This window comes from Bos grunniens, chromosome 1 (genome assembly GCF_055505025.1).
Source record: "Bos grunniens cultivar Pamir isolate PY7600 chromosome 1, Bosgru_T2T1.0, whole genome shotgun sequence".
Lineage (NCBI taxonomy): Eukaryota > Metazoa > Chordata > Mammalia > Artiodactyla > Bovidae > Bos > Bos grunniens.
Genome location: NC_141165.1, coordinates 19,163,248 through 19,189,736, shown reverse-complemented (window position 1 = coordinate 19,189,736; position 26,489 = coordinate 19,163,248). Strand labels below are relative to the sequence as shown.

Genomic DNA, 26,489 nt, shown 5'->3' with positions numbered 1-26,489 from the left:
TGAAGAACTGATGCTTCTGAATTGTGGTGCTGGAGAAGACTCTTGAGAGTCCCTTGGAATGCAAGGGTATCAAACCAGTTAATCCTAAAGGAAAGCAACCCTGTATATCGACTGGAAGGACTGATGCTGAAGCTGAAGCTCCAATACTTTGGCCACCTAATGGTAGAGCCAACTCATTGGAAAAGACCCTGATGCCTGGAAAGATTGAAGGCAAAAGGTGAAGGGGTGGCAGAGGATAAGATGGTTAGACAGCATCACCGACTCAATAGACATGAATTGAAGCAAACTCTGGGAGATAGTGGAGGACAGAGGAGGCTGGCATTAGGTCACGAGGAGTCAGACATGGCTTAGTGACTGAACAACAACAACAAAACACTAAAAGAAGATAACAGGGTTATCTTTTTTTCCAGTGAGAAATAGAAGTCCCAGAGAGGCAAAATGGTAACAGGGTCCCAGGCCCATGGTACTGTGAAGCTGGAGATCAGTGCCCTAGAGAAGCCCTGGCTAGGTCCCTCAAGAATTGGATTGGTTCTTGTCAATTAGAAGTACACTGTAGTGATTAAATTAAGACAATACTTCCCAGACCCAGCTGATTGACCCAGTCAATCAGGAAATACGTGACAGAAGACAGAGCATGTTTTGCTTTGATTCGGTTTAGCAATGGTGTCTGCTAAGGATTTCTTCGTTCAAGGTTGCCATCACGGACTAGGAGAATTCTGGCACTAGGGGCAAAGGTTAGACTGACTGGCTGCCTCCTCAGGCCTCACAGACTGCTATGTGTGATATGATCACTTACCAATTTTCCTCTCAGCAATATAGGAATTCCAATGCAAGGGTAATAACATACTTGTCTTAGAGAATCAAAGAAACAGAATGGCTGGGAGCACAGGCTCTGTGATCACACTGCTGAGATTTAAACCTTGGCCCTAACTAGTCAGAAGAACTTAAGTCATGTAGTGTCCCTGTGTTTATTTTCTAAACTGTAAAATGGAGATAATTATAGTATTATCCTATGGGGTTATTATAAAGATCAAATGAGGAAATACACCAAAGAGTGAACATGAATTCTGTTAGGAATCAGACTTCAGTGTTTAATTTGTAATGCAACGTCAACACAATACTTCTAACAGATCACACCCAAGGCCACACTCCAGTTACAAAACAGTTCTTTCTTCAAAAAATCTTATCCTCAAAACAGATCTGCTCCCTCACCATCATTATCCCTAGTTTCATGCTGTCCTTCTTACCTCCAACAAAATTACTGTGATGCCCAAATGCTGAACTTTTGCTGAACAGTATCCATTTCAAAAGAAGTCTGTTTCCTTCACGCCACTCAGGGTAAGTCCAAATATTATGACTCATTTGTAGGTGTATGCTCTCTCTTGCTGCAGGAAGCTAATGAAACTTAAATTTATGAATTCAAGTATGCTCCTGGTAGTCTCTGACTGAGATTTCCAGGGCTTCCACAATATTCATCCCATATTATATGCTCAAGAAATGCTAGCCATCGGCACTTGTAGGCAAGTCTTTTTATTTCTAGCTGCTTGCATACAGCATACCTCAAGATATGCTTTCTCAGTAAAGGGCTATTCTCAAATAACTGGGAAGCCAGGCTAGCATGAGCAAACAAAGATTTTGAGACCATCCTTTGTTTTCTAATTTTTATCTCTATAGAACAGTCCAAGTAGTTATCAGGAATTGACCATGGCCTGGACTTTTTAAGCCAGCATAGCCATATCTCAGATAAAAGAGGGTCTTGAAATAGCTTAAGTCTTTCTATTTCTGAATTTCTACAAGCACTCATCTGACAAAGAAGGAAACAAAGTAATAGAATGAATACCCAAGATCACACATGGTGATTAGGCTGACTCTGGAACCAAGGACAAGGGTTTATTTGTACCTAACGGAGAAGGCAATGGCACTCCACTCCAGTACTCTTGCCTGGAAAAGCCCATGGACAGAGGAGCCTGGTAGGCTGCAGTCCATGGGGTCACAAAGAGTCGGACACGACTGAAGCGACTTAGCAGCAGCAGCAACAGCAAAGTATATTAGGAATAAATGATTGCGCAAAATAATTTAGTAATCGTTTCTCTCTCCAGGAGTTTCTCCTGGTCAGGAACTCATGAGTTTCTTAGCTGGGTGGTTCAGGCTCAGTCTTTCATGATTGCAGTCATTGGAAATGTTGCCTGGAACCAGAGGAATCCCTTCCTAAGTGGTTAATTCCTAGTTGGAAAGATGGTCCCTCTCCACATGGGCCCCTCCACGGGGATGTTTGAGTGCCTTCAGGACAAGACTGCTGGCTTCCCTCATACAGAGCCATCCAAGAGCCCAAGACACACTAGCAATACCTTTTATGATCCACCCCTGGAAAGTCACACCACATCAACTTGGCCATAGTCTACTAGCACATGTCAGTCCCATTTTAGTACCAATTCTTCCATCTGTTTTGGACCCAGCACTGTGTGTATTCCTTCATTTGTAATATAAAAGTAACGACCTTTTTTCAGGGATGTTTTGAACATAACCCAATATAAGAATATCAAGAGCTGCTTAGTACAATGAGGGGCCCACAACAGGCACTACTTAGAAGTGACTTCGCTTCCTTAAGAAGCCTGTCCCTAGTTTGTCTCATTCTCTTAAATTCCAAGAGTCAAGTTCTTTTTCCCATCCATGGAGAGCCAGATCCTACCCACCCCACCCTGCTGCTGCTGCTGCTGCTAAGTCGCTTCAGTAGTGTCCGACTCTGTGCGACCCCGTGGACTGCAGCCTACCAGGCTTCTCCGTCCATGGGATTCTCCAGGAAAGAACACTGGAGTGGGTTACCATTTCCTTCTCCAACCACCCCAACCTACTCAGAGCCAAAGTTAGGACTATTCCGAAGGCGGAACTCTAGTTCTTGGAGCCGATCCCAGCACCGGCGCGCTTTGCGAGCGGACCGGAAATGGCTCTGGCAGTTCTTTTTCGTCCGGGAAGGCAGTGAGGGAGGCTGCGGGACAGCTCCGGACGGTTCAGAGGACTGGGATACGGTCGCTGCGGCGCCCTGAAAGCTAAGCCGAGCGGCAGGGCGCCCGAGGGTGAAGGGGCTGCGCTCTCCCGGCCTCACCATGCCTGGTTGGAGGCTGCTGGCTTGGGCCGGCGCCCGGGTGCTGGACCGCGGCACGGGTGGCCTGGGTACTGCCCTGGGCTCGGGAAACAGGTGGGTGCTGGGGAGAGACGAGCGTTGGGGGTGATCCTTGCACTCGCGGCCGCGGGCTGTGGCTAGGCCCGGCCCAGGGTAGGAGGGAGCTCCGTGCAGGCCTGAAGAGTTAAGAATCACTACTCAAAGGACGTGCCCTTTGAAGGGTTGAAGGGATAGGTTTTTTGTTTTCAAAGCTGATAAGCCGGCGACTAGCAGCAAGAAGTACCAACCGCAATAATATTATCTTCCAATTAGTGAGTGTTTATAATAAATGTTGTTTTAGAAACATTAGACACCTTAGTTCATTTAGCCTCATGAGAGCTGTTATCATGCGTTTTACAGACACCACCGGAGAAGGCAATGGCACCCCACTCCAGTACTCTTGCCTGGAAAATCCCATGGACGGAGGAGCCTGGTAGGCTGTAGTCCATGGGGTCGCTAGGAGTCGGACACGACTGAGCGACTTCACTTTCACTTTTCACTTTCATGCATTGGAAAAGGAAATGGCAACCCACTCCAGTGTTCTTGCCTGGAGAATCCCAGGGATGGGGGGAGCCTGGTGGGCTGCCGTCTATGGGGTCGCACAGAGTCGGACACGACTGAAGCGACTTAGCAGCAGCAGCAGCAGCACAGACACCACCATTATTCCGTCCTATCATTATTCAGTTTTACAGATAAAAGAGTCTTAGAGACAAGCGATTTGCCCAAGGTCACTTAACTAAGAAGTGCAGAATTGAGACTCTAGCCTGGCTGTATCTTCCTGTCTACAAAAGAGATAGACCTCAGAAAGCTTTCCTTCTTTCTGACCCTCCTCTCAAGAATTACACGCCTCTTTCCTGACCTCTGTCCCCTAAAGTCTTTGTTGTGTGTTCAGCTAGTAGAGGTCAGGTCTTTTATGGATTTTTAGAATTTGCACACTCCATTTTTTTCACCATTCTGAGCCTAGGCCATGTCATTACAGATAAGAGGTGAGTTTATAAGAAAAATAATCAGTAAGCCCACATTCTGTCACCTCTACTGGATGTAAACTGTTACGGTACATGCTCAAATGGGCCTGTGACTTCTCTTGTCTACATAGGACTATGCTATGCTATGCTAAGTCACTTCAGTCGTGTCCAACTCTGCGACCACATAGACGGCAGCCACCAGGCTCCCCCGTCCCTGGGATTCTCCAGGCAAGAACACTGGAGTGGGTTGCCATCTCCCTCTCCAATGCATGAAAGTGAAAAGTGAAAGTGAAGTCACTCAGTCGCGTCCAACTCTTAGCGATCCCATGGATTGCAGCCTACCAGGCTCCTCCATCCATGGGATTTTCCAGGCAAAAGTACTGGAGTGGGGTGCCATTGCCTTCTCCGCTACATAGGACTACCCTATTGGAAATCTGTTTATCCCAGAGGAGAAAGGGAGAACTTTTTCTCCAGGATTAACGGTTAAAATATGAGCCCCGTTATTTTCATGAGGAATGTCAGTGAAAAAAAACTGAACAGGATGCACACCTTTCTCTAAGGCCCTGACTATACTTTCCAGCTGATGTAACCTCCTGTACATTAAATGGGGAACCTTTTGAATTGTACTTTGTTCTCTATTTTTGCAGAACAGACATCTGCGTTTTGGTCAGAAGTCTCCATGGCAAGAGTGGTACTTGGTGGGATGAACATCTTTCTGAAGAGAATGTTTCCTTTGTTAAGCAATTGGTCTCTGATGAAAATAAAGCCCAATTAGCAAGTAAACTCTGTCCTCTGAAAGATGAGCCGTGGCCTATACATCCTTGGGAACCAGGTGGTTATTTTGTGTATGTTGTGTTCTCATTGCCTGATTACTGTCTGACTGGCACATTTAAAGTCATAGTGACTTCTAGATAAATTTGTCATATCTGTTTCATGACATAATGGTGTCTGTTTCATTGTGGTTTGGGTTGCAAGTATATTTCCAGCATCCTAGTCTACTGTTAGTGACTGTCTGATGATCATCAAAACTTCCTTAAGAAACTGCATAGTAGGTGAAAAGAGAATCATTCTGCAAATGTTTTCTTTTTACTTTCTTCAGATAAAAAATAGAAAAGAAAAGCTGGAGGAGTGCAGTGAACTAAAATGTATCACTCAGAGATTTGCATTTGAGGTGTTGCACTCAATGCCTGCCAAGCATAAGCCCACAATCAGCTCTTAGTACCAGACAGAGTGCTACATCCATCTTTGGCCAGAGCAAAAAGCATAACACCTTTCCTGCTGAGGGTGTTGTCTTTGACTGGGGGCTATTGTGGCTGTCAAATTGTTTAATGACTAGACATCTCAGTGGAGCAACTTCATCAATTTATACAACAAACTGAGTGCCATGGTAGATGCTAACATTTTTTAGCCACAAAACCACTTAGGTCATCTCTGTAACTTCAGCTAACTTCTTAGAGTTTGAATAGTAGATATTTCCTGATTAATGAGGTTGGATATGAATTGATAGTAGGAAAGCAAGGCATAAAGGTGGATTCTTCATGCTTTCTATTAATTACCACTGTTCTAAATACTAGAATATACCACTTTAACTCTTTTCTTTATTTTGTATAGTTCTCTTATATTTTTTTATTTTACCGAGATTTATTGAGTAATACTATGTCAGGCATGGTTGAAGGCACTTACATCTGAAAGGAACAGTTGTAGTTTACTCTATGGATATATCAGCATGTTTGTTATCTGCCTATTCCTTATATGAAACCAAAATTTAGGAAATCCTATAGTATCAAGTTGACAAATGTTGGAAAAAACTGTGTGAATACTGATTTGTCTTTAATTGCCAGGTTCCTCTAGAGTGGGCCTTGTTGCACTGAAGCTAGGCATGATGCCATTATGGACCAAAGATGGTAAGAAGCATGTGGTCACATTACTTCAGGTGAGAAAGAAATAGAAAATAATAGCAAATCTGTTGTGTGTGCTGAGATCTATTTGTACAAACCTGTTGTGCAATAGACAATATTTGTATCCTGAAACATGTGAAGAAGAGGTAGAATGGAGCATAAATTCTGTGAAAGAGGCTTCTGAGGATGTCAGTGAATGTTCTTACTCATGCCTGAGTGGTGGCTTTCTTGATAGCGGTATTGGGATAACTGGAGCAATAAATTAAAAAAAAAAAAAAATTGGAACCTAACTTCTTACAGATCTACTAGTTTAACTCACAGTCAGAAAAAAGTCTCAGTCCCATCTTATTTTCATCTATGCAGTTCTTTCAACTCCAAGTTGTAATTTTGATCTCTTTACTAACTCAGAGTATAACACTTACCTGGAAAAGAAGCATTTTGTTGTCTGAAACAAGGTTACTGGTTAAGAATGTAGGCCCTGGAACCTGAATATCTCATATCTCGGTTATACCATTTCCTAGCTGTGTTCTTTGAAGCACTGCCTCATCTGTAAAAGATAGGATTTTATTCTTCAGGAGAAATCACTATGACCTCCCTCAAAGGGTTACTGTGAGGCTTGCACAAGATGATAAATGTCAGGCACTTAAATTTAAAACAGTGTTCAATGTCCAACATTAGCTGTTGCTGCCTTTATCAGTATTATAAAAATCACTGGTAAGTTGAGACCATCATTCTCCAGATCACTTTAAACAGCTCACTTCATCTTTGGAGTTAAGCCTTGGACAAGTGATTAGGCAAGCGATGGAGATTAAAGTGAGAGCCCATACGTGGAAGTGCTTCCGGTACTGTCAGGCACAGGTGGCCTGCAAGCCCTTAGTAAGTTTTTACTGACTCTGAATGATCAAGGAAAGAATTATATCAGTAGTTTCTAGAACTCTACAGAACTTTGGGAACTTTCAGAATGATGGGTGGGATTGTAACTTGGAACAACTACTTCAGGAAATAGCATTAGGGAAAGTTGAGGTAGGTGAACCTGTGGTCTTCCAGTTTCACTCCTGAGTGTTGCTAGAAAACTCAAACAGATGAGTTATAGCAACATTACTCTTAATACTCCAAAAATAGAAATAACTCATGTTTCCATCATGGTAAAATGGATAAAGAAATCATGGCATATTTACATGATAAAGTGCTGGGTGGCAGTGAAAATGCACAGAATGGAGCTGCAAAAAGCAGTGTGGGTGAACCTTACCAATAGAATCTTGAGCAAAAGCAGGAAAATCTGGAGGAGTCTATGTGGTCTGACTCCACTTACATGAAGTTTCATGTTGAAACTTACATGATAGCACTAAACTACAGGATTAAGCAGTGCTTTCAAAGGTAGTAATTATAATGAAAAGTTAAATAAATGATTACCACAGTGTCAAGAGGGATGGTTATTTATTTGAAGCGCAGTGCTTCTCAAACTTTTCTGTACCTCAGAATCACCTGGGGAGCTCAGAAAACACAGGTTCTGTTTTAGTAGGTTCTGGCAGGGGCCTGAGACCCTGCATTTTCACACAGTTCCCAGGGGATGCTGATGCAGCTTGTCTAGGGACCACACTTTGAGAACCACTGCTCAAAGCGTAAAAAGGACAGGGAGGAATGGGTGTGAGGTGGGGATTGGGAAGAGACACAGAGGTTTGGGGGATTTTTGATGTGGGTAGCGGTTATATGCATATTTTCTTTGTAAATACTCCATTTTGTTGTATATTTTTGTTTTATGCACATTATGTACTGTGGTTAATGGCTTTTTTAGATTGTGATTGGTTTTAGAGGGATGATGAGATCAGAAACTTTAGAGAATTGTTAACCGTCTTAGGGACTCAGTGTGGCTGGTATGTAATATTAACATGTATTCCAGCACATTGATTTTGTGTGTGTGTGTGTTTTGTTTTTTAGGTACAAGACTGTCATGTCCTAAAATATACTCCGAAGGAAAATCATAATGGAAAAATGGCAGCCCTGACTGTAGGAGGAAAAACTGTGTCACGTTTCCATGTAAGGATGCATTTTCATTCCTAGAATACTGCATTTCATTAGCTTTAGATCTGAATTCTTTGAAATTCTGAATTAAGTTTTGAGGCTATCCCATAGTCATAAACTTGTCCTGGAGGTAAACTGTGGATTTGGGGGAAGACAGTCTGATAGAGGGGCATCCCTGGTGGTAAAGAATCTGCCTGAGATGCAGGAAACCTAGATTTAGTTCCTGGGTTGGGAAGATCCCCTGGAGAAGGGAATGGCAACCCACGCCAGTATTCTTGCCTGGAGAATTCCATAGACAGAGAAGCCAAGGAGAGACAAGAAGGCCTTCTTCGATGAACAGTATATAAAAATAGAGGAAAAAACAGAAGGAGAAAGACTAAAGCTCTCTTCTGGAAAATTGGAAATGCCAAGGGAATATTTAACCCAAAGATGGGCACAATAAAGGACAGAAGTGGTAGAGATCTAGTAGATGCTAAAGAGATCAAGAAGAGATGGAAAGAACACACGGAAGGACTGTACAAAAAATATCTTAATGAACTGAATAACTGGTTCATGTTACCCAGAGCTAGGCATTCTGGAGTGTGAAGTCCAGTGGGCCTTAGGAAGCACTGCTGTGAATAAAGCTAGTGGATGCAATAGAATTCCAGTAGAGCTATTCAAAATTCTAAAAGATGATGCCATCAAAGTGTTGCACTGAATATGTCAGCAAATCTGGAAGACCTAGCAATGGTCACAGGACTGGAAAAGGTCAGTCCTCACCCCAGTTCCCAAGAAGAGATGGGACTAAAGCATGTTTGGTACTAAACATTTTTAGTACTAAAGTACTAAAGAATATTCTAACCATCCAACATTTCCACTTGTCTCCCATGCTAGTAAGGTCATGCTTAAAATCTTGCTTGCTAGGCTTTAGCATTATGCGAACCAAGAACTTCCAGACGTCCAGGCTGGGTTTAGAAAAGGCAGGGGAACCAGAAATCAAATTGCCAACATTTGCTTAATCATAGAGAAAGCAAGGGAATTCCAGAAAAACATCTACTCTGTTTCATTAACTTCGCTAAAGCCTTTGACTGTGTGGATCATAACAAACTGTGGAAAGCTCTTAAAGAGATGGGAATACTAGACCATCTTACCTGTCTCCTGAGAAATCTGTATGCAGGTCAGAAGCAACAGTTAGAATCCTGTATGGAACAACTGATTGGCTCAGGATTGAGAAAGGAGTATGACAGTGCTGTCTGCTGTCACCCTGTTCATTTAACTTATACACTGAGCACACCATGAGAAATGCAGGGCTGAATGAGTTACAAGCTGGAATCAAGACAGGCAGGAGAAACATCAACAACCTCAGATATGCAGATGATACCACTCTAATGGCAGAAAGTGAAAAGGAACTAAAGAGCCTCTTGATGAGGGTGAAGCAGGAGAGTGAAAGATCAGGCTTAAACTAAATATTAGGAAAAAAACACACTAATATCTTGGCATCAGCCCCATTACTTCATGGTAAATAGAAGGGGGAAAAGTGGAAGTAGTGGCAGATTTCCTCTTCTTGGGCTCTAAAATCACTGTGGATGGTGACTGCAGCCATGAAATCAGAAGATGTTTGCTTCTTGGCAGGAAAACTATGACAAATCTAGACAATGTGCTGAAAAGCCAAAACATTACTGTGCTGACAAAGATTAGTATATCAAGGCTATAGTCTTTCCAGTGGTCACATGAGGTTGTGAGAGCTGGACCATAAAGAAGACAGCACCAGAGAATTTATGCCTTCAAACTGTGGTCTGGAGAAGACTCCTGAGAGTCCCTTGGACAGCAAGGAGATCAAACCAGTCAATCTTAAGGGAAATCAACCCTGAATACTCATTGGAAGGACTGATGCTAGAGCTGAAGCAACAGTATTTGACCACCTGATGCAAAGAGCTGACTCATTGGAAAAGACTGATGCTGGGAAAGATTGAAGACAGGAGGGGAAGGGGACAACAGAGGATAAGATGGTTGGATGGCATCACCAATTCAGTGGACATGAGTTTGAGCAAGCTTTGCAAGATGGTGAAGGACAGGGAAGCTTGGTGTGCTGCAATCCATGGGATCACAAAAGAGTCAGACACAACTGAGCGACTGAACAACAACAACAATTCCCAAGTAGAATGCTGAGTTTGTAGTTTAAATGTGAGAACATCTGCACAATTAGTATTTTGGAGTTTTTTTGGATAACTAAAAGCAGAGAATACCTTTTAAGAAATGGTGATGATTTTCACTAATGGCTGCTGAAATATCTTTATGTTTACTAAAACATTGCTTGTCTCTAGATTAATATTTTTTTATTATAAATTGTTTATGAAGTGAGCATGAATGGAAATTAGGAGATAACCTGTGCTATGCAGCTGTCAAAATTAGCAAGTGTTTATCGTTTACCTTTTATTTCCTTGTGATAGTTAATTTTTTATTTAAAAGTTTTAATTTTCTTTTTTTTTTTTTGAATTATTTAATTTATTTATTTCTGGCTGTGCTGGGTCTTCGCGGCTGTGCAGGCTTTTCTCTAGTTGCGGTGCGCAGGCTTCTCATTGCAGTGGTTTCTCTTGCTGCCGAGCATGGGCCCTGGGGTGCATGGTCTTTAGTAGTTGTGGCTCCCGGGCTCTGGATTGCAGGCTCAGTAGTTGTGGCCCATGGGCTTAGTTGCTCATTGGCATATGGGATCTTCCTGGATCAGGGATCAAACCCTTGTCTCCTGCATTGGCAGGAGGATTCTTTACCACTGAGCTACCAGGGAAGCCCCATAGTTAACTTTTCAGCACTTGTTACATGCTGATAATATAGGCATAAGTCTTTTACATTTATTAACCAATGAACTTTTTCAGACTCTAATAAGGATAAGTAACTCCCTCAGGGACACCCACTAATAAGAGGTAGACAGTCAGACTCCAAAAGCCTTACTTTCTTAATTGTCTCTTGATATCCACCCTTTGGAAACATACAGGGAAGGCGGACTAATAAATCAGCCATCTCAATACGGTACTATAAATTGCAGCAGGCACACTGGCCAGTTCTGCTTGTGGAAATCTTAGGTTTCGCAGGGAGGAGACCAGAAAGAAGGGCGGGTGTTAAAAGTATGCCAGGGGGAGTGGGCTTTACAGAAGCAGACCTGTGGAGGAGGATTGCTGCCTGGGAGGAGGACAGTGTGTCTGGATCTTAATGTGTGGTGGGGCTAGTGGGAGAGTGTGATAAAGGTGTGAAAGGTGGGGCTGTCAGGATGGAGTTTAGAGTTTCTGAATTCTTTAACCAGAAAGTGAAAGAAAGTGTTAGTTGCTCAAGCTTGTTGACTCTTTGTAACTTCATGGACTGTAGCATGCCAGGCTCCTCTATCCTTCAGGCAAGAATACGGGCGTGGGTTGTGATTCCCTTTTCCAGGGGATCTTCCCAACTCAGGGACAGAACCTGAGTTTCTTGCATTGCAGACAGAGCCATTACTACTCACTACTTTAACCAGTGCAGTAGTCAGATTAGTCAAAGCTATGGTTTTTCCAGTAGTCATGTATGGATGTGAGAGTTGGACTATAAAAGCTGAGTGCTGAAGAATTGATACTTTTGAACTGTGGTGGAGAAGACTCTTGAGAGTCCCTTGGACTGCAAGGAGATCCAACCAGTCCATCCTAAAGGAAATCAGTCCTGAATATTCATTGGAAGGACTGATGCTGAAGCTGAAACTCCAGTACTTTGGCCACCTGATGTGAAGAACTGACTCATTTGAAAAGACCCTGATGCTGGGAAAGATTGAAGGCCAGAGGAGAAGGGGCTGACAGAGGATAAGATGGTTGGATGGCATCACCGACTCAATGGACATGAGTTTGAGTAAACTCCAGGAGCTGGTGATGAACAGGGAGGCCTGGTGTGCTGCAGTCCATGGGGTCGCAAAGGGTTGGACATGACTGAGCGACTGAACTGAACTGTAGTCATATTGTTATCATAGTTAACTAAATTATAAAATCCCCCATGCTGGGAGGACTTTTAAGGGGTGAGCCCTCTGGGAGAGTTGATTAAAGTCTTTTGCGCTGGAGCAGTTGCCCTGGGCTTGGGAGAGGCAAGCATTATAAAAGACCAGGTGAGGATGAGCTGGTGGGACAGGACCCAGCAGGTCAGTGCTGATGCTGTGACCTGGGACAGAGACAAGGAACGGATTGCTTTGGAGGAAAGATGTAAAGAGTTTACAGAAAAGGCAGGTGGAACTGTCCTATAGGTAGTGGGGTATGTGTGCTAAGTCACTTCAGTCGTGTTCGACTCTTTGTGACCCCATGGACTATAGCCCATCAGGGTCCTCTGTCCATGGGGATTCTCAGGCAAGAATACTGGGAGTGGGTTGTCATGACTCTTCCAGGAAATCTCCCAGACCCAGGAATAGAATCTCTTATGTCTCTTGTATTGGCAGGTGGATTCTTTACCACTAGCGCCACATGGCATATACTGATCAGTAAATTGGCAATGGTTGAAGTCCTATGGTTTAATAGGCCTGTCTCATAAGTATTATAGGACTTATTTTTGCATATTATGGTAGTATGTTTAGCTTATTTTTCATTAAGACTTCATAGTAATATCTGCTACTCTTGACAGTTTATTGACTAATAATTATGGGTTCAGATAAGGTAGTTAAAAGTACAATGTGATATTTTTGGAAACTTTTAAAAAATGTCAAATGTTTGAATTTTTAAGTGTAAGTATTTGCCAGACCTCCTGTGAATCATATGAGCAATTCTTTACTTTGCTAGATACCACTGTTTTCTAATTGATTATATTTCTGTGTTTTTGTTAGGACTGGCACTGTCATCTTTATTTCATTACCAATTTTATAAATTTCTGGCTCTTTAGCCTTCATATTTGTAAATCAGGTGTCATGTTGGGGTAATCCATTCTGCTGTAGCAGATTTGTGAACATTACTTCCTCAGGACTGTGAGACAGTGGGAAATGAGTGGGCATGGCATCAGAAGAGCTGAGTTCTGTTTCTGTGGCTGCCATTAGCTCCTTCACTCCACCTTTCAGAACATCCATTTTCTTATCCACCAAAATAAGCAATTGGACTTGATGGTCTCTGTATTCCCTCCCAGTTCTAGAAGTTTCACATTGATTCTCAAATACTTTGGTTTTTAACAAAAAACAAAAGTTCCCCTCCTACTTGCCAGCTCAATTTATTTATTTTCCTTAATGATGAAGACAGTCTTATTGATTAAATCTTAATAACTAAACTATTAGAGAAATGTTAGTACTTTTATTTCTACTTTTGTACTTGAGACTGGTCTTCATACCTTAAGTTTTATCTCAGCAGTGAATGTATAGCACAGCAGGATGCTGATTTGGATGCTGATTCTTAATACTGTGGTGAATTTTAACCGCATAACTGACATGAATTTTTTAAACTATTCACTACCGTGGTATAGGAAGTGCTTCAGAGGCCCATTTATTCTTTAAGATATTAATTTTCTAGGTCCAGAGGTCATGTATTGCAATATTAAGAAACAAGTTTGTCTTTGAATGACCTTTTGTCAGAATAGGATGTGAAAATGAAGTTCTAGAATTCTTTAGAAGTAAAGCATTTTGGTTCACAAAGAAAGATTTTTGAAATTCAATGTATACAAACTTCAAACTTTCATTTGCACATTGTAACCCTCAGTGAAACTGCAAGTAGATTGATTTTGGAGGGTCTGAGAGAGAGAGAGATCTATGAATATTAAATAGTGTAGCATTTTACAATGATTTGATTGAATCAGTTTTATTTATAGTAAGGCTGGAATGTTATTTTTCTTAATCTGTAAAGAATTTATGCCTCCAAGAAATTAGACTACTTGGCTTTTGCTATTTGTGTACCATATTATAAATAAAAACTGATGTGGTACATAATATTTTTGAACAAGGAAGTTCAAGTGCCTTACAAGTTGATTAAATCAATTCATATTTGGAGCAGAGAAGCATTTTCATTGTGAGAAGGATAATTGAAGAGAACTTTGAAGAGGGAGAGAAAAATGCAACCTTGTAGATGGGATTATCCAAGTGTGACACTGCTGTCAGTCTTTTAAATTGCCTTTTGAAATCATTTATTTGGAAGTTAGGAAAAAACCCCTGTAACACTACTGTTGACTTCAGCTCAGCTTGAACATTTGGTTTTTCTCAGGACAGATGCATGATTAGTTTTATGATATTTTTATTTAAAAGAAAAAAATTATTCAACTTTAGTGAAATTGGAAGATAATCAGGAAGTATGTATTACCTTTGTCCTCCTTATGTCTCAGTCTAGAGTTACTTAGACAAGATGTTTATCTTGTCCATTTTGTATTACTAAAAAAAGCACAAGATTTTTCTCATAAGCCTCCTGGAATACTTAAAAACTGATATTAATAAAATATGTTTTTTAAATTGCCAAGTAGAATACGTGAAGGTCAAATATAAAATTGAAATTCTGTTCTAAAATTCAATAAATTTGAATCTGATCCATCAGGGAAATAATTTTAAGTATCCACATTTTTAGATGTTTTATTGAAATTAAATTGATCTAAAACACTGTTAGTTACAGATATGCAACATAGTGATTCAGTATTTCTGTACATTACAAAATGATTCCCATGATCAGTATAGTTACCATCCATGGCCATTCAAACTTACTACAATATTGTTGACTATATTCTCCGTGCTACTATATTCATCCTCAAGACTCATTTATTTTGTAACTGGAAGTTTACCTCTTAACTGCCCTCACTATTTCATTCATCCCCCCAGCCCCTCCCATCTGGCAACCACCTGTTTGTTCTCTGTATCTATGAGTCTGCTTCTGTTTTGTTACCTTCCATTCATTTGTTTTTTAGATTCTGCGTATAAGTGAAATCATATGGTATTTGTCTTTCTTCATCTGACTTACTTCACTTTGCATAATATCCTCTAGACCCATCCATGTTGTTGCAAATGGCAAGATTGTATTTTTTTCATGGCTGAGTAATATTCCATTTTGTATGTGTTTGTGTGTGTGTGTGTGTGTACATGTGTGCATGTGTACACAAACATCTTCCTTATCCATTCATCTGTTGACAGACACTTAGGTTGCTTTCATATCTTAGCTATTGTAAATAATGCTGTGGTGAAAATAGACATGCATATATCTTTTCCTATGAGTGTTTTTGTTTTCTTTAGAAGAATACCCAGAAATAGAGTAACTTAAATAATATGGTGTTTCTATTTTTAATTTTTGGGGAACCTCCATGTTGTTTTCCATAGTGGCTGCACCAGTTTATGTTCCCATCAACAGTGCATGCGGGTTCCCTTTTCTCCACATCCTCTACAGAACGTGTTATTTTTTGTCTTTTTGATACTAGCCATTCTGACAGGGGGAGACAATATCTTCTTGTAGTTTTATTTGCAGTTCCCTGAAGAGGAGAGTGAAAAAGTTGGCTTAAAGCTCAACATTCAGAAAACTAAGATCGTGGCATCTGGTCCCATCACTTCATGGCAAATAGATGGGTAAACAGTGGAAACAGTGTCAGACTTTATTTTTGGGGGCTCCAAAATCACTGCAGATGGTGATTGCAGCCATGAAATTAAAAGACGCTTACTCCTTGGAAGGAAAGTTATGACCAACCTAGATAGCATATTCAAAAGCAGAGACGTTACTTTGCCAACAAAGGTCCGTCTAGTCAAGGCTATGGTTTTTCCAGTGGTCATGTATGGATATGAGAGTTGGACTGTGAAGAAAGCTGAGCGCAGAAGAATTGATGCTTTTGAAGTGTGGTGTTGGAGAAGACTCTTGAGAGTCCCTTGGACTGCAAGGAGATCCAACCAGTCCATCCTAAAGGAGACCAGTCCTGGGTGTTCATTGGAAGGACTGATGCTGAAGCTGAAACTCCAATATTTTGGCCACCTCATGCGAAGAGTTGACTGATTGGAAAAGACCCTGATGCTGGGAAAGATTGAAGGTAGGAGGAGAAGGGGATGACAGAGGATGAGATGGCTGGATGGCATCACCGACTTGATGGACATGAGTTTGGGTAAACTCTGGGAGTTGGTGATGGACAGGGAAACCTGGCATGCTGCGATTCATGGGGTTGCAAAGAGTCGGGTACAACTGAACGACTGAACTAAACTGAACTGATAAGTAATGTGTACATTTTTTTGTGTGTGTCTTCTCATGTGTCTTTTGGTCATCTGTAGGTCTTTGAAAAAATGACTGTTCATGTCTACTGTTAATTTGTTAAGCAGGTTGTTGGGTTTCTTTTGCTATTGTATAAATTATTTGAAATTTTGAATGTTGACCCCTTATCAGATTTATCTTTTACAAATATCTTCTCCCATTCAGAGGGTGGTCTTTTTGTCTTGTTAATAGTTTTCTTCACTGTACAAAAACTTTAGTTTGATGTAGTCCCATTTATTATTTTTGTTTTTGTTTCCCTTGCCTGAGGATAAAGATCATGCTACCTATGCTTTCTTGGAGTTTTCTGGTTTCAGCTCTTACGTTTAAGTCTTTCATTCATTTTGAGTTTATTTTTGGATATGATATGAGAAAGTGATCCAGTTTGATTCTTTTACAAGTAGCTGTCCAGTTTTCCCAACACCATTTGTTGAAGAGGCTGTCTTTTCCCCTTTGTATTTTCTCGCCTCTTTTGTCATAGATTAGTTGACCATTTAACTGTGGGCTTATTTCTGGGCTCTCTATCCTGCTCTGTTGATCTATATGTCTGTTTTTGTGCCAGTACTTCATTGCTTTGATTACCATAGCTTTGTATAGAGTTTAAAATCAGGGAGCATGATACCTCCAGCTTTGTTGTTCTTTCTAAAAACTGTTTTGTCTATTCTGGGTTTTTTGTATTTCCGTATAAATTTTAGGATTTCTGTTTTGGGTCTGTGAACAGAGCCATAGGTATTTTGATAGAGATTACATTGAATCTTTCCATTGCCTCGGGTTCAGTTCAATTCAGTTCAGTTGCTCAGTTGTGTCGGACTCTTTGCAACCCCTTGGACTGCAGCACACCAGGCCTCCCTGTCCATCACCAACTCCTGGAGTTTACCCAAACTCATGTCCATTGAGTCAGTGATGCCATCCAACCATCTCATCCTCTGTCGTCCCCTTTTCCTCCCACCTTCAATCTTCCTCAGCATCACGGGCTTTTCAAATGAGTCAGTTCTTTGCATCAGGTGGCCAAAGTATTGGAGTTTCAGCTTCAACATCAGTCTTTCCAGTGAACACCCAGGACTGATCTCCTTTAGAATGGACTGGTTGGATCTCCCTGCAGTCAAAGGGAATCGCAAGAGTCTTCTCCAACACCACAGTTCAAAATCATCAATTCTTAAGTGCTCAGCTTTCTTCACAGTCCAACTCACATCCATACATGACCACAGGAAAAACCATAGCCTTGACCAGACGAACCTTTGTTGGCAAAGTAATGTCTCTGCAATTTCATATGCTGTCTAGGTTGGTCATAACTTTCCTTCCAAGGAGTAAGCGTCTTTTAATTTCATGGCTGCAATCACCATCTGCAGTGAATTTGGAGCACAGAAAAAAAATCAGCCACTGTTTCCCCATCTATTTGCCATGAAATGATGGGACCAGATTCCATGATCTTAGTTTTCTGAATGTTGGTTGAGCTTTAAGCCAGCTTTTTCACTCTCTTCTTTCACTTTCATCAAGAAGCTCTTTAGTTCGTCTTTACTTTCTACTATAAGGGCGGTGTCATCTGCATATCGGAGGTTACTGGTATTTCTCCCAGCAATCTTGATTCCAGCTTATGCTTCATCCAACCCAGCATTTCTCATGATGTACTCTGCATATAAGTTAGATAAGGAGGGTGACAATATACAGCCTTGACGTACTCCTTTTCCTATTTGGAACCAGTCTGTTGTTCCATGTCCAGCTCTAACTGTTGCTTCCTGACCTCCATGCAGATTTGTCAAGAGGCAAGTCATGTGATCTGGTGTTCCCATCTCTTTCAGAATTTTCCACAGTTTATTGTGATCCATGCAGTCAAAGGCTTTGGCATAGTCAATAAGCAGAGATAGATGTTTTTCTGGAACTCTCTTGCTTTTTCCATGATCCAGCGGATGTTGGCAATTTGATCTCTGGTTCCTCTGCCTTTTCTAAAACCAGCTTGAACATCTGGAAGTTCATGATTCACGTATTGCTGAAGCCTGGCTTGGAGAATTTTGAGCATTACTTTGCTGGCATGTGAGATGAGTGCAATTGTGCGGTAGTTTGAGCATTCTTTGGCATTGCCTTTCTTTGGAATCGGAATGAAAACTGACCTTTTCCAGTCCTGTGGCCACTGCTGAGTTTTCCACATTTGCTGGCATATTGAGTGCAGCACTTTCACAGCATCATCTTTTAGGATTTGAAATGGCTCAACTGGAATTCCATCACTTCCACTAGCTTTCTTCGTAGTGATGCTTCCTAAGGCCCACTTGACTTCACACTCCAGGATGTCTAGCTCTAGGTGAGTGATCACACCATCGTGATTATCTGGATCGTGAAGATCTTTTTTGTACAGTTTCTGTGTATTCTTCCCACCTCTTAATATCTTCTGCTTCTGTCAGGTCTCTACCATTTCTGTCCTTTATTGAGCCCATCTTTGCATGAAATGTTCCCTTGGCATCTCTAATTTTCTTGAAGAGATCTCTACTGTTTCCTATTCTGTTGTTTTCCTCTATTTCTTTGCATTGATCGCTGAGGAAGGCTTTCTTATCTCTCCTTGCTATTCTTTGGAACTCTGCATTCAGATGCTTGTATCTTTCCTTTTCTCCTTTGCTTTTTGCTTCTCTTCTTTTCACAGCTATTTGTAAGGCCTCCTCAGACAGCCATTTTGCTGTTTTTCAGTTCTTTTTCTTGGGGATGGTCTTGCTTTCTGTCTCCTGTACAATGACGTGAACCTCCGTCCGTAATTCATCAGGCACTGTGTCTTATCAGATCTAGTCCCTTAAATCTATTTCTCACTTCCACTGTATAATCATAAGGGATTTGATTTAGGTCATACCTGAATGGTCTAGTGCTTTTCCCCACTTTCTTCAATTTAAATCGGAATTTGGCAATAAGGGTTTTATGATCTGAGCCACAATCAGCTCCCAGTCTTGTTTTTGCTGACTGTATAGAGCTTCTCCATCTTTGGCTGCAAATAATATAATCAGTCTGATTTCGTTGTTGATCATCTGGTGATGTCCATGTATAGAGTCTTCTCTTGTGTTGTTGGAAGAGGGTGTTTGTTATGACCAGTGCATTTTCTTGGCAAAATTCTATTAGCCTTTGCCCTGTTTCATTCTGTATTTAAGGCCAAATTTGCCTGTTACTCCAGGTGTTTCTTAACTTCCTACTTTTGCATTCTAGTCCCCTATAATGAAAAGGACATCTCTTTTGGGTGTTAGTTCTAAAAGGTCTTGTAGGTCTTCATAGAACTATTTAACTTCAGCTTCTTCAGCATTACTGGTTGGGCCATAGACTTGGATTACCATGATATTGAATGATTTGCCTTGGAAACAAACAGAGATCATTCTGTCGTTTTTGAGATTGCATCCAAGTACTGCATTTCGCACTCTTTTGTTGACCATGATGGCTACTCCATTTCTTCTAAGGGATTCCTGCCCATAGTAGTGATCTAATGGTCACCTGAGTTAAATTCACCCATTCCAGTCCATTTTAGTTCGCTGATTCCTAGAATGTGGACGTTCACTCTTGCCATCTCCTGTTTGACCACTTCCAATTTGCCTTAATTTATGGACCTGACATCCAGGTTCCTATGCAATATTGCTCTTTACAGCATCGGACCTTGCTTCTGTCACCAGTCACATCCACAACTGGATGTTGTTTTTGCTTTGGCTCTGTCCCTTCATGCTTTCTGGAGTTCTCCAGTAGCATATTGGGCACCTACCAACCTGGGGAGTTCATCTTTCAGTGTCCTATCTCTTTGCCTTTTCATACTGCTCATGGGATTCTCAAGGCAAGAATTCTGAAGTGGTTTCCCATTCCCTTCTCCAGTGGACCACATTTTGTCAGAACTCTCCACCATCACCCATCATCTTGGTGGCCCCACATGGCATGGCTTAGTTTCATTGAGTTAGACAAGGCTGTGGTCCATGTAATCAGGTTGGCTAGTTTTCTCTGATTGTGGTTTCAGTCTGCTTACGCTCTGATGCCATCTCTCAGAACCTACTGTCTTACTGGGTTTCTCTTCCCTTGGACGTGGGGTACCTCTTCACAGCTGCTCCAGCAAAGTGCCACCATTGCACCTTACCTTGGATGTGGGGTGTCTCCTCATGGCTGCTGCTCCTGACCTTGGACTTGGGGTCTCTCCTCTCGGCCGGCTGTCCTGACCTTGGACGTGGGGTATCTCCTCTCGGCTGCTCTGGCGCCGCGCAGCGCACCACCGCTCCTGGGGTAGTATGATTATCTTCAACGCATTCTTTCAGTCCGTTAGCACAATATACCTTTCCATTTCTTTGTGTCATCGGTGTCTTTTAGTTGTCCAGTATAGATTTATTCCTAGGTTTTTGGGGGTTTTTTGAGTACAATTGCATATGGAATTTTTTTTCTTAATTTCTCTCTCTGTTCATTGTTAGTATGTAGAAAAACAACAGATTTCTGTATATTAATTTTGTTTGCTGCCACTTTTCTGAATTCATTTTTTCTAAAAGTTTTTAAAATTTTTTCCATATATAGTATCATGTCATCTGCAAACAGTGATAGTTTTACTTGTTCCTTTCCTGTCTGGATTCCTTTTATTTCTCTTTCAAGGAGCTATATTTTTAAATGAAAACTTTTATGTTTGCTTTCATAGAAGAATTGAGTATGATTAAAGATGAAAAGCAGGGTCCTTGGTGATGTTGAATATCAGTGTTAGGTTTCAGCATATGGGAAGTGAAACCATAGAGAGTGACAGGAATGAATGTATATTATCACTCTTGGAGGAAAGGACAGCTTCCGAGGGGTCTTTGAGGTAGAAAACAGTCTTCTGTGGACATCCAGAGCATGACTTCTTAGTATTTGTTACATAGTCTCACTGTGGGACTCCAGGGAGATTCTCACGTGGGGGAGGTGGGTGGCATATGGACTGATCCAAAACTAAAGTTCTCTGCCCTCGGGCCAGTGCCACCCAATTTCATGTCACCTAAGAGCAGCCTACTCAGTAAGTTATAAAGGGGCACAGTTCATATTTCCAACTGAAATTAGCAAGTACCTTAAGTTTGCTGGATATTCAAATATATGTTCTTCAGATAAGAGTGGCTGATCACTGGAGCTGGGGCTGGGCATATATTTAACAGAAAAGTGTACATAGTGGGAGGAGATTATGGACCAAGAGACTGGGATAGGCAGGCACGGGTAAGCATATATGGAGTACTGTGGCTCATCAGGGCCCTGCAAGTGCTTTGTGTAGGATCAGAGGGGAAGCTGAGGGAGAGGGAATAGCAGGAAGATAAATACTGTTGATTATATTCTCAGGAGAGAGGCTCTTCACATCAGGAAATGTAAAGTGGTACAACTTTTTAGGTAAGTCTTACAGCAATCTATGTCAAGAGTGTTAATTTAAAAAGATACTAGGACATTATGTTAAGGAAATAAGTTGTCCATAAAATCTTCTGTTCAAGAATATTCACAATAGCTCACACAAAAAAGTGAGAGTGAAGGGAAGAGCAGACAGCAGGACCTACGAGGAGCAGGGGATGGAACAGCCATTAAAGTGTCTGCTCTCTGGAAGCGTACATTTTGGTGCAGTTGGGTGTGAGTCAGAAGCTCTTGTACAGAAAATAAACAACTCAAAAAATATATATTATGACAGATGGAGGGAGGTGCTTTGAAGATTAATAAAGTGAGCTCAGGGCATTGCAAGAGACAGAAAATGGTGCTATCTATTTTACGTAGAATAATTAGGAAAGGTAGGTTGATATTTGGGTGGGAACCTGAATAAAATGGGGGAGCATATCATACCAAAATCTGGCAGAGGCGTGAGGAGAGACATAAGTGAGGGAGGTTAAGAGGTACAGACTTCCAGTTGCAAAATAAATGAGTCATGGGTATGAAATGTACAGTGTGGGGAAGACAGTCAGTAATTATGTAATATCTTTGTATGTGACAGATGGTAACTAGGCTTATCATATTGAATCTTATGTAATGTATAGGAATATTGCATCACTTTGTTTTATACCAGGAACTAACAATGTTATAGGTCAATTATACTTTAACAAATTCATAGAAAAAGTTTTCAGATTTGTGGTTACCAGAGGCAGGTGATAGGGGGAAGGGGAATTGGATGAAGTCAGTCAAAAGGTACAAGCTTTCAGTTATAAGGTAAATAAATACCAGGGTTAAAATGTACAATATGATAAATATAATTAACACTACTGTGCATTACATGTTTTCACATGTAATGTGAAAGAGTTTTCGTCAAAAGGAAAAAATTTGTTTTCCTTTAATTTTTTATGAACATGAGATGATGAATGTTCACTAAACTTATTGTGATCATCATTCTGTCATGTATGTAAGTCAAATCATTATTCTGTACAGCTTAAACTTACACAGTATGGTATGTCAGAAATAGAAACAAATGGGCCAAATTTTGATAATTATTGACTCAGAATGTCAGCATTCATGCATATGTTTGAAATTTTCCTTAACAAAAGCATACTCCTAAATTTAAATAAAGTAAATCTCCTGTCTACAGTGGATATAAGTGGTACAAACTTAAAAAGAACGGACATGTTAAATTTGCATAACATATAGAATTCATATAGAATCCATAACCTACTGGGGGAAGAGATTGAAACCCTGGAAAAGCATAGAAAAGGTTTCCTTCTTGCCCTTTTTTAAAATAGTGAGGCAGACATTTTCCACAGCTGTAAATAAGATAGGCAGTTTAAGACTTTGAAGAGGAAAAGGGAAAACAAACCTGGCAGAATTGCCTTCTAGGCAGAGGGCCAGTAGGTGTGGAGGACCTGAGGCTGTTATTAGGTGAGTTCTTGGACTGGTAAGGAGCACATTGTCCCTGAGGCAGGGAAAGTTGGGAGAGTAGGTGGTGTTAGAACCTTGTAAACCGAGGTGAGGACTTAGGACTTGATTCTACATAAGGTGCACACCTTTGTGGAGATTAATGTAGCTTGAGTTTAGAATGATCGTGCCAGCCTGTGAATGGAAAATAGACCAGGGAGTCAGTCAGGATTATGGAAGCTGGAGAACTAATAGGAGGCTACTGAAATAATCCAGATACAATAATACAAATAATCCAGATACTGAAATAAGCCAGTATACAACTGGCTGGGATAGGGGTGAGAAGTGGCTGATGTGGCCTGTGTGTTTAAATAGAGGCTAGAGGAATGGCTGTTGGATGGACATGAGATGTGCAAAAGAGAGGAGTTGTAGGTGACCACAGGATTTTTGGTCTAAACATCAGTACAGAGCTGCTGTTGAGACTCAGAAGAAGAGGCAAGCAGACCTCATAGAGTATGAGTCATGCTGATTTCAAATTTAAGACGTGTTGAACTTGAGTTGTTCTATGATATCAAAGTGAAATGTTGACTTGGCAGTAGGGCAGAAGAATCTGTAGTTCAGAGTAGAATTTGGGATGGATATTGGAGAAGTGGGTCATTAACTTGTGCAAAAACCAGAGGGTAGTAGCTAGAAGTCAAGTGGAGGCCTTCCAAGAGAGAGTGACTGCCTGTGCCCATTTTTGCTCATGCACTTGCCTGGGAAATCCCATGGATGGAGGAGCCTGGTAGGCTGCAGTCCATGGGGTCGCTTAGAGTTGGGCACGACTGAGCGACTTCACTTTGACTTTTCACTTTCATGCATTGGAGAAGGAAATGGCAACCCACTCCAGTGTTCTTGCCTGGAGAATCCCAGGGATGAAGCCTGGTGGGCTGCCTTCTACGGGGTTACACAGAGTCGGACACGATTGACGCGACTTAGCAGCAGCACCAGTGTGTTTGGTGATTTTAACCAGTATGTTTCACAGGGGCTAGAATCCCCTGGTGAAAGTGGATTTGAGAAAGGGAGGAGTATTTATGGCTGAAGAAAAGTTTTTGTTTTAATATGAGTTATTGTGATTCTTTGTGTGCTGATAGGAAAGTTCCAGTGGAAAGGGGGAAATTGTTGATTCAGAAGGTGGTGGGGACGATTTCAGGAGTAAAGCCACTGAACTGGTGAAAGGGCTTAAGAATTAGTACACCGTGGAGGATTTGGCTTTAATGAGAGCATCGACAGTTCATGTGTCATTGTGGTTCCCAGCCCCAGATTCACATCAGAAACATATGGAATGCTGAAAACACACTGCTGCCTGGCAGCCCCTTAGACCAGTGAAGTTACAGGCTCCAAGCTAAGGCCCTGGCACTGGTGTTCTCTGAGAGCTCCTTCTTTGCCGCTTGACACTTGGAAGAGGGGTGGGAGAATGACAGTGTATAGGGCTGGTGCAGGCAGTTTGATCAGCTTGGTGAAAAAAGCTTGGAGAAGGTCTCTCCGTTTTATTTTTTCAGTGAAGTGAGAAGCAACATTATCAGCTCAAAGCGGGGAAGAGAAGGGAAGAATGTGATGGATGAAACTCTCACCTCCCTTAAATAAGGGGAATGGGGTACTATTTGTTCATTAGGGAAGCAGAGTGCACTCTGATTTGTTTTCTGGGCTGTTAGTAACTTAATTTAGTTTTCTGTGCATTAAATTCACATATTTATTTAATGTGTTGTTTTTATGTGCTGCTTTTCTTCTAGAAATCTACATCTATATTGGAATTTTACCAAGAACTTGGATTGCCACCAAAGCAGAAAATTAAAATGTTTAACGTAACAGATAATGCTGTTATTAAGCCAGGTAATCTGAGATCGGGGAGAGGAGGGAGGTAAAAATACCCAAATATGTGATTTGTTTAATGTCAGCCCTTTCAATAAAGCTGATTTCACAATACAAAGTCCCAAACATTTATTTTTAAATATAAAACCGTGTCTGATTTAATCACTAGGGACAAACAGGTCTTTTTCTCTTTTAAGTGGAAGGAACTGTAGAGAACTCTTTGTTTTCCATGAAAGAAGGAGGAACGCTTTTGTTTTTAATGTACAGAGTGTTTCACATTTGGAAAAGCCTCTCCAAATAAGTAAGTGAACTTTTAAAATGTGAAGTTCGCTGTTTGTAGGCTGGTATTTTATTAAGTGAGGAATAGATTCTCACTGCGATAGAATAAGAAAATATAGCCAGAAACAGAGAAGTGACTGACCATGGCACCTCGATGTAAAGATTCTTACTTAAAAATTCCAAAGTATTTTACCTATTCCATGGAATATCAAAAAGTCAAATTTGGCAATATGATTATATTGGTTCACATAGTTAATGGCATTTTGATGTCTTTGAACTTTAGAAAAACTTCCTAATGTCTTGAACTTGAGTTCTTGAGAAGTGGACTGTAGAAGGATGTTTTAAGATTTGATATTTTAATACCTGAACTGAATTTCTTGAGGTAGAATACAGTTGCAGTAGGCCTTGTTAATTGGGGTGATAGAGTCAACCTTGATAAAAGCTAGAATTGAAGGTATTTTTTTTAAGAGCAAATTTTTCATCTTTGAGGTAAAGTAAATGGAGTTAACTAGTATAAACATGAAGTCTGTGTTAACTTCTGCTATAGTTCAAACTGTATGATACTGGGGTTGTTATGTGGATGAAAAATGGCCAAATATCAATTCAGGTGATTCAGCCATAGAAATTTGATCATTTTCAATCTCTTTTTTCTTAATTCAAGGTTTTTCTCTGCCCATATAAATCTACATTGGGTCCTACTTAAAGGACCCTATCCTCTGAAACCCTGCAGCACTTTACTCCTTGTTTTAAAACAAATACAAATTAGCTTTTGATTATATTGTCTACTACATTGGTTCCAGTTTTTTTTTTTGAAATCTTACCGAGTGATGTTAATGTTGGTTCCTATTTTTGGATAACTTATCTCCAATAGGAAAAAAAGAAAAGCCATGATATCCTACGTTTTTTGAGTCATTCTCTTATTTTTATTTTTCTTATTAGAAATGGAAAATATATCTTAATATATTGTTATTCACAAGAAAAAAACAAAGAATCTCATGTATTTACCAGCAGGAACAGTATTGTCACAGGAGTTGCCTGTTTCACCTAGTATCTGTGAAGGTACAAGCAAGTCAGTGGCTGTGGGCTGCTGACCACTCGAGCACCATGTGCCCCATACTTCACCCCCCGTACTGTCCATTAAAATGCATTTATTGAGCTATTTTATTGTTGATGTTTCTAATCATTAAAATGGCAGAAGAGACTATCCTGACATTTTGAAATCTGGTAGCTAGAAAGCTTCCTATCTAGTTTGTTTAATGAAATTGTTTCTGAGCTAACAAATTTCATACTGATTTTTTGTTTTATTTTCATAAAGGCACTCCTCTTTATGCTGCTCACTTTCGCCCAGGACAATATGTGGATGTCACAGCCAAAACGTAGGTCCACATAA

General features: G+C 40.8%; 1 protein-coding gene across 3 annotated transcripts in view; it reads left to right on the top strand.

The window, feature by feature from the left end:
- The first annotated feature begins 2,963 nt into the window (after positions 1–2,963).
- Positions 2,964–26,489, top strand: part of MRPL3 (mitochondrial ribosomal protein L3) — a 116,557-nt gene continuing 93,031 nt past the window's right edge. For all 3 annotated transcript variants that reach the window (XR_015145347.1, XR_015145358.1, XM_086350356.1), the window contains exons 1-6: positions 2,964–3,196; positions 4,773–4,957; positions 5,967–6,058; positions 7,962–8,060; positions 24,742–24,841; positions 26,415–26,475. Coding sequence is in view for 1 of the 3 variants with exons in the window: in XM_086350356.1 (XP_086206482.1) it covers positions 3,105–3,196; positions 4,773–4,957; positions 5,967–6,058; positions 7,962–8,060; positions 24,742–24,841; positions 26,415–26,475 (629 nt within the window). In the remaining 2 variants the exon portion in view is untranslated. The remainder of the gene's footprint in view (positions 3,197–4,772; positions 4,958–5,966; positions 6,059–7,961; positions 8,061–24,741; positions 24,842–26,414; positions 26,476–26,489) is intronic.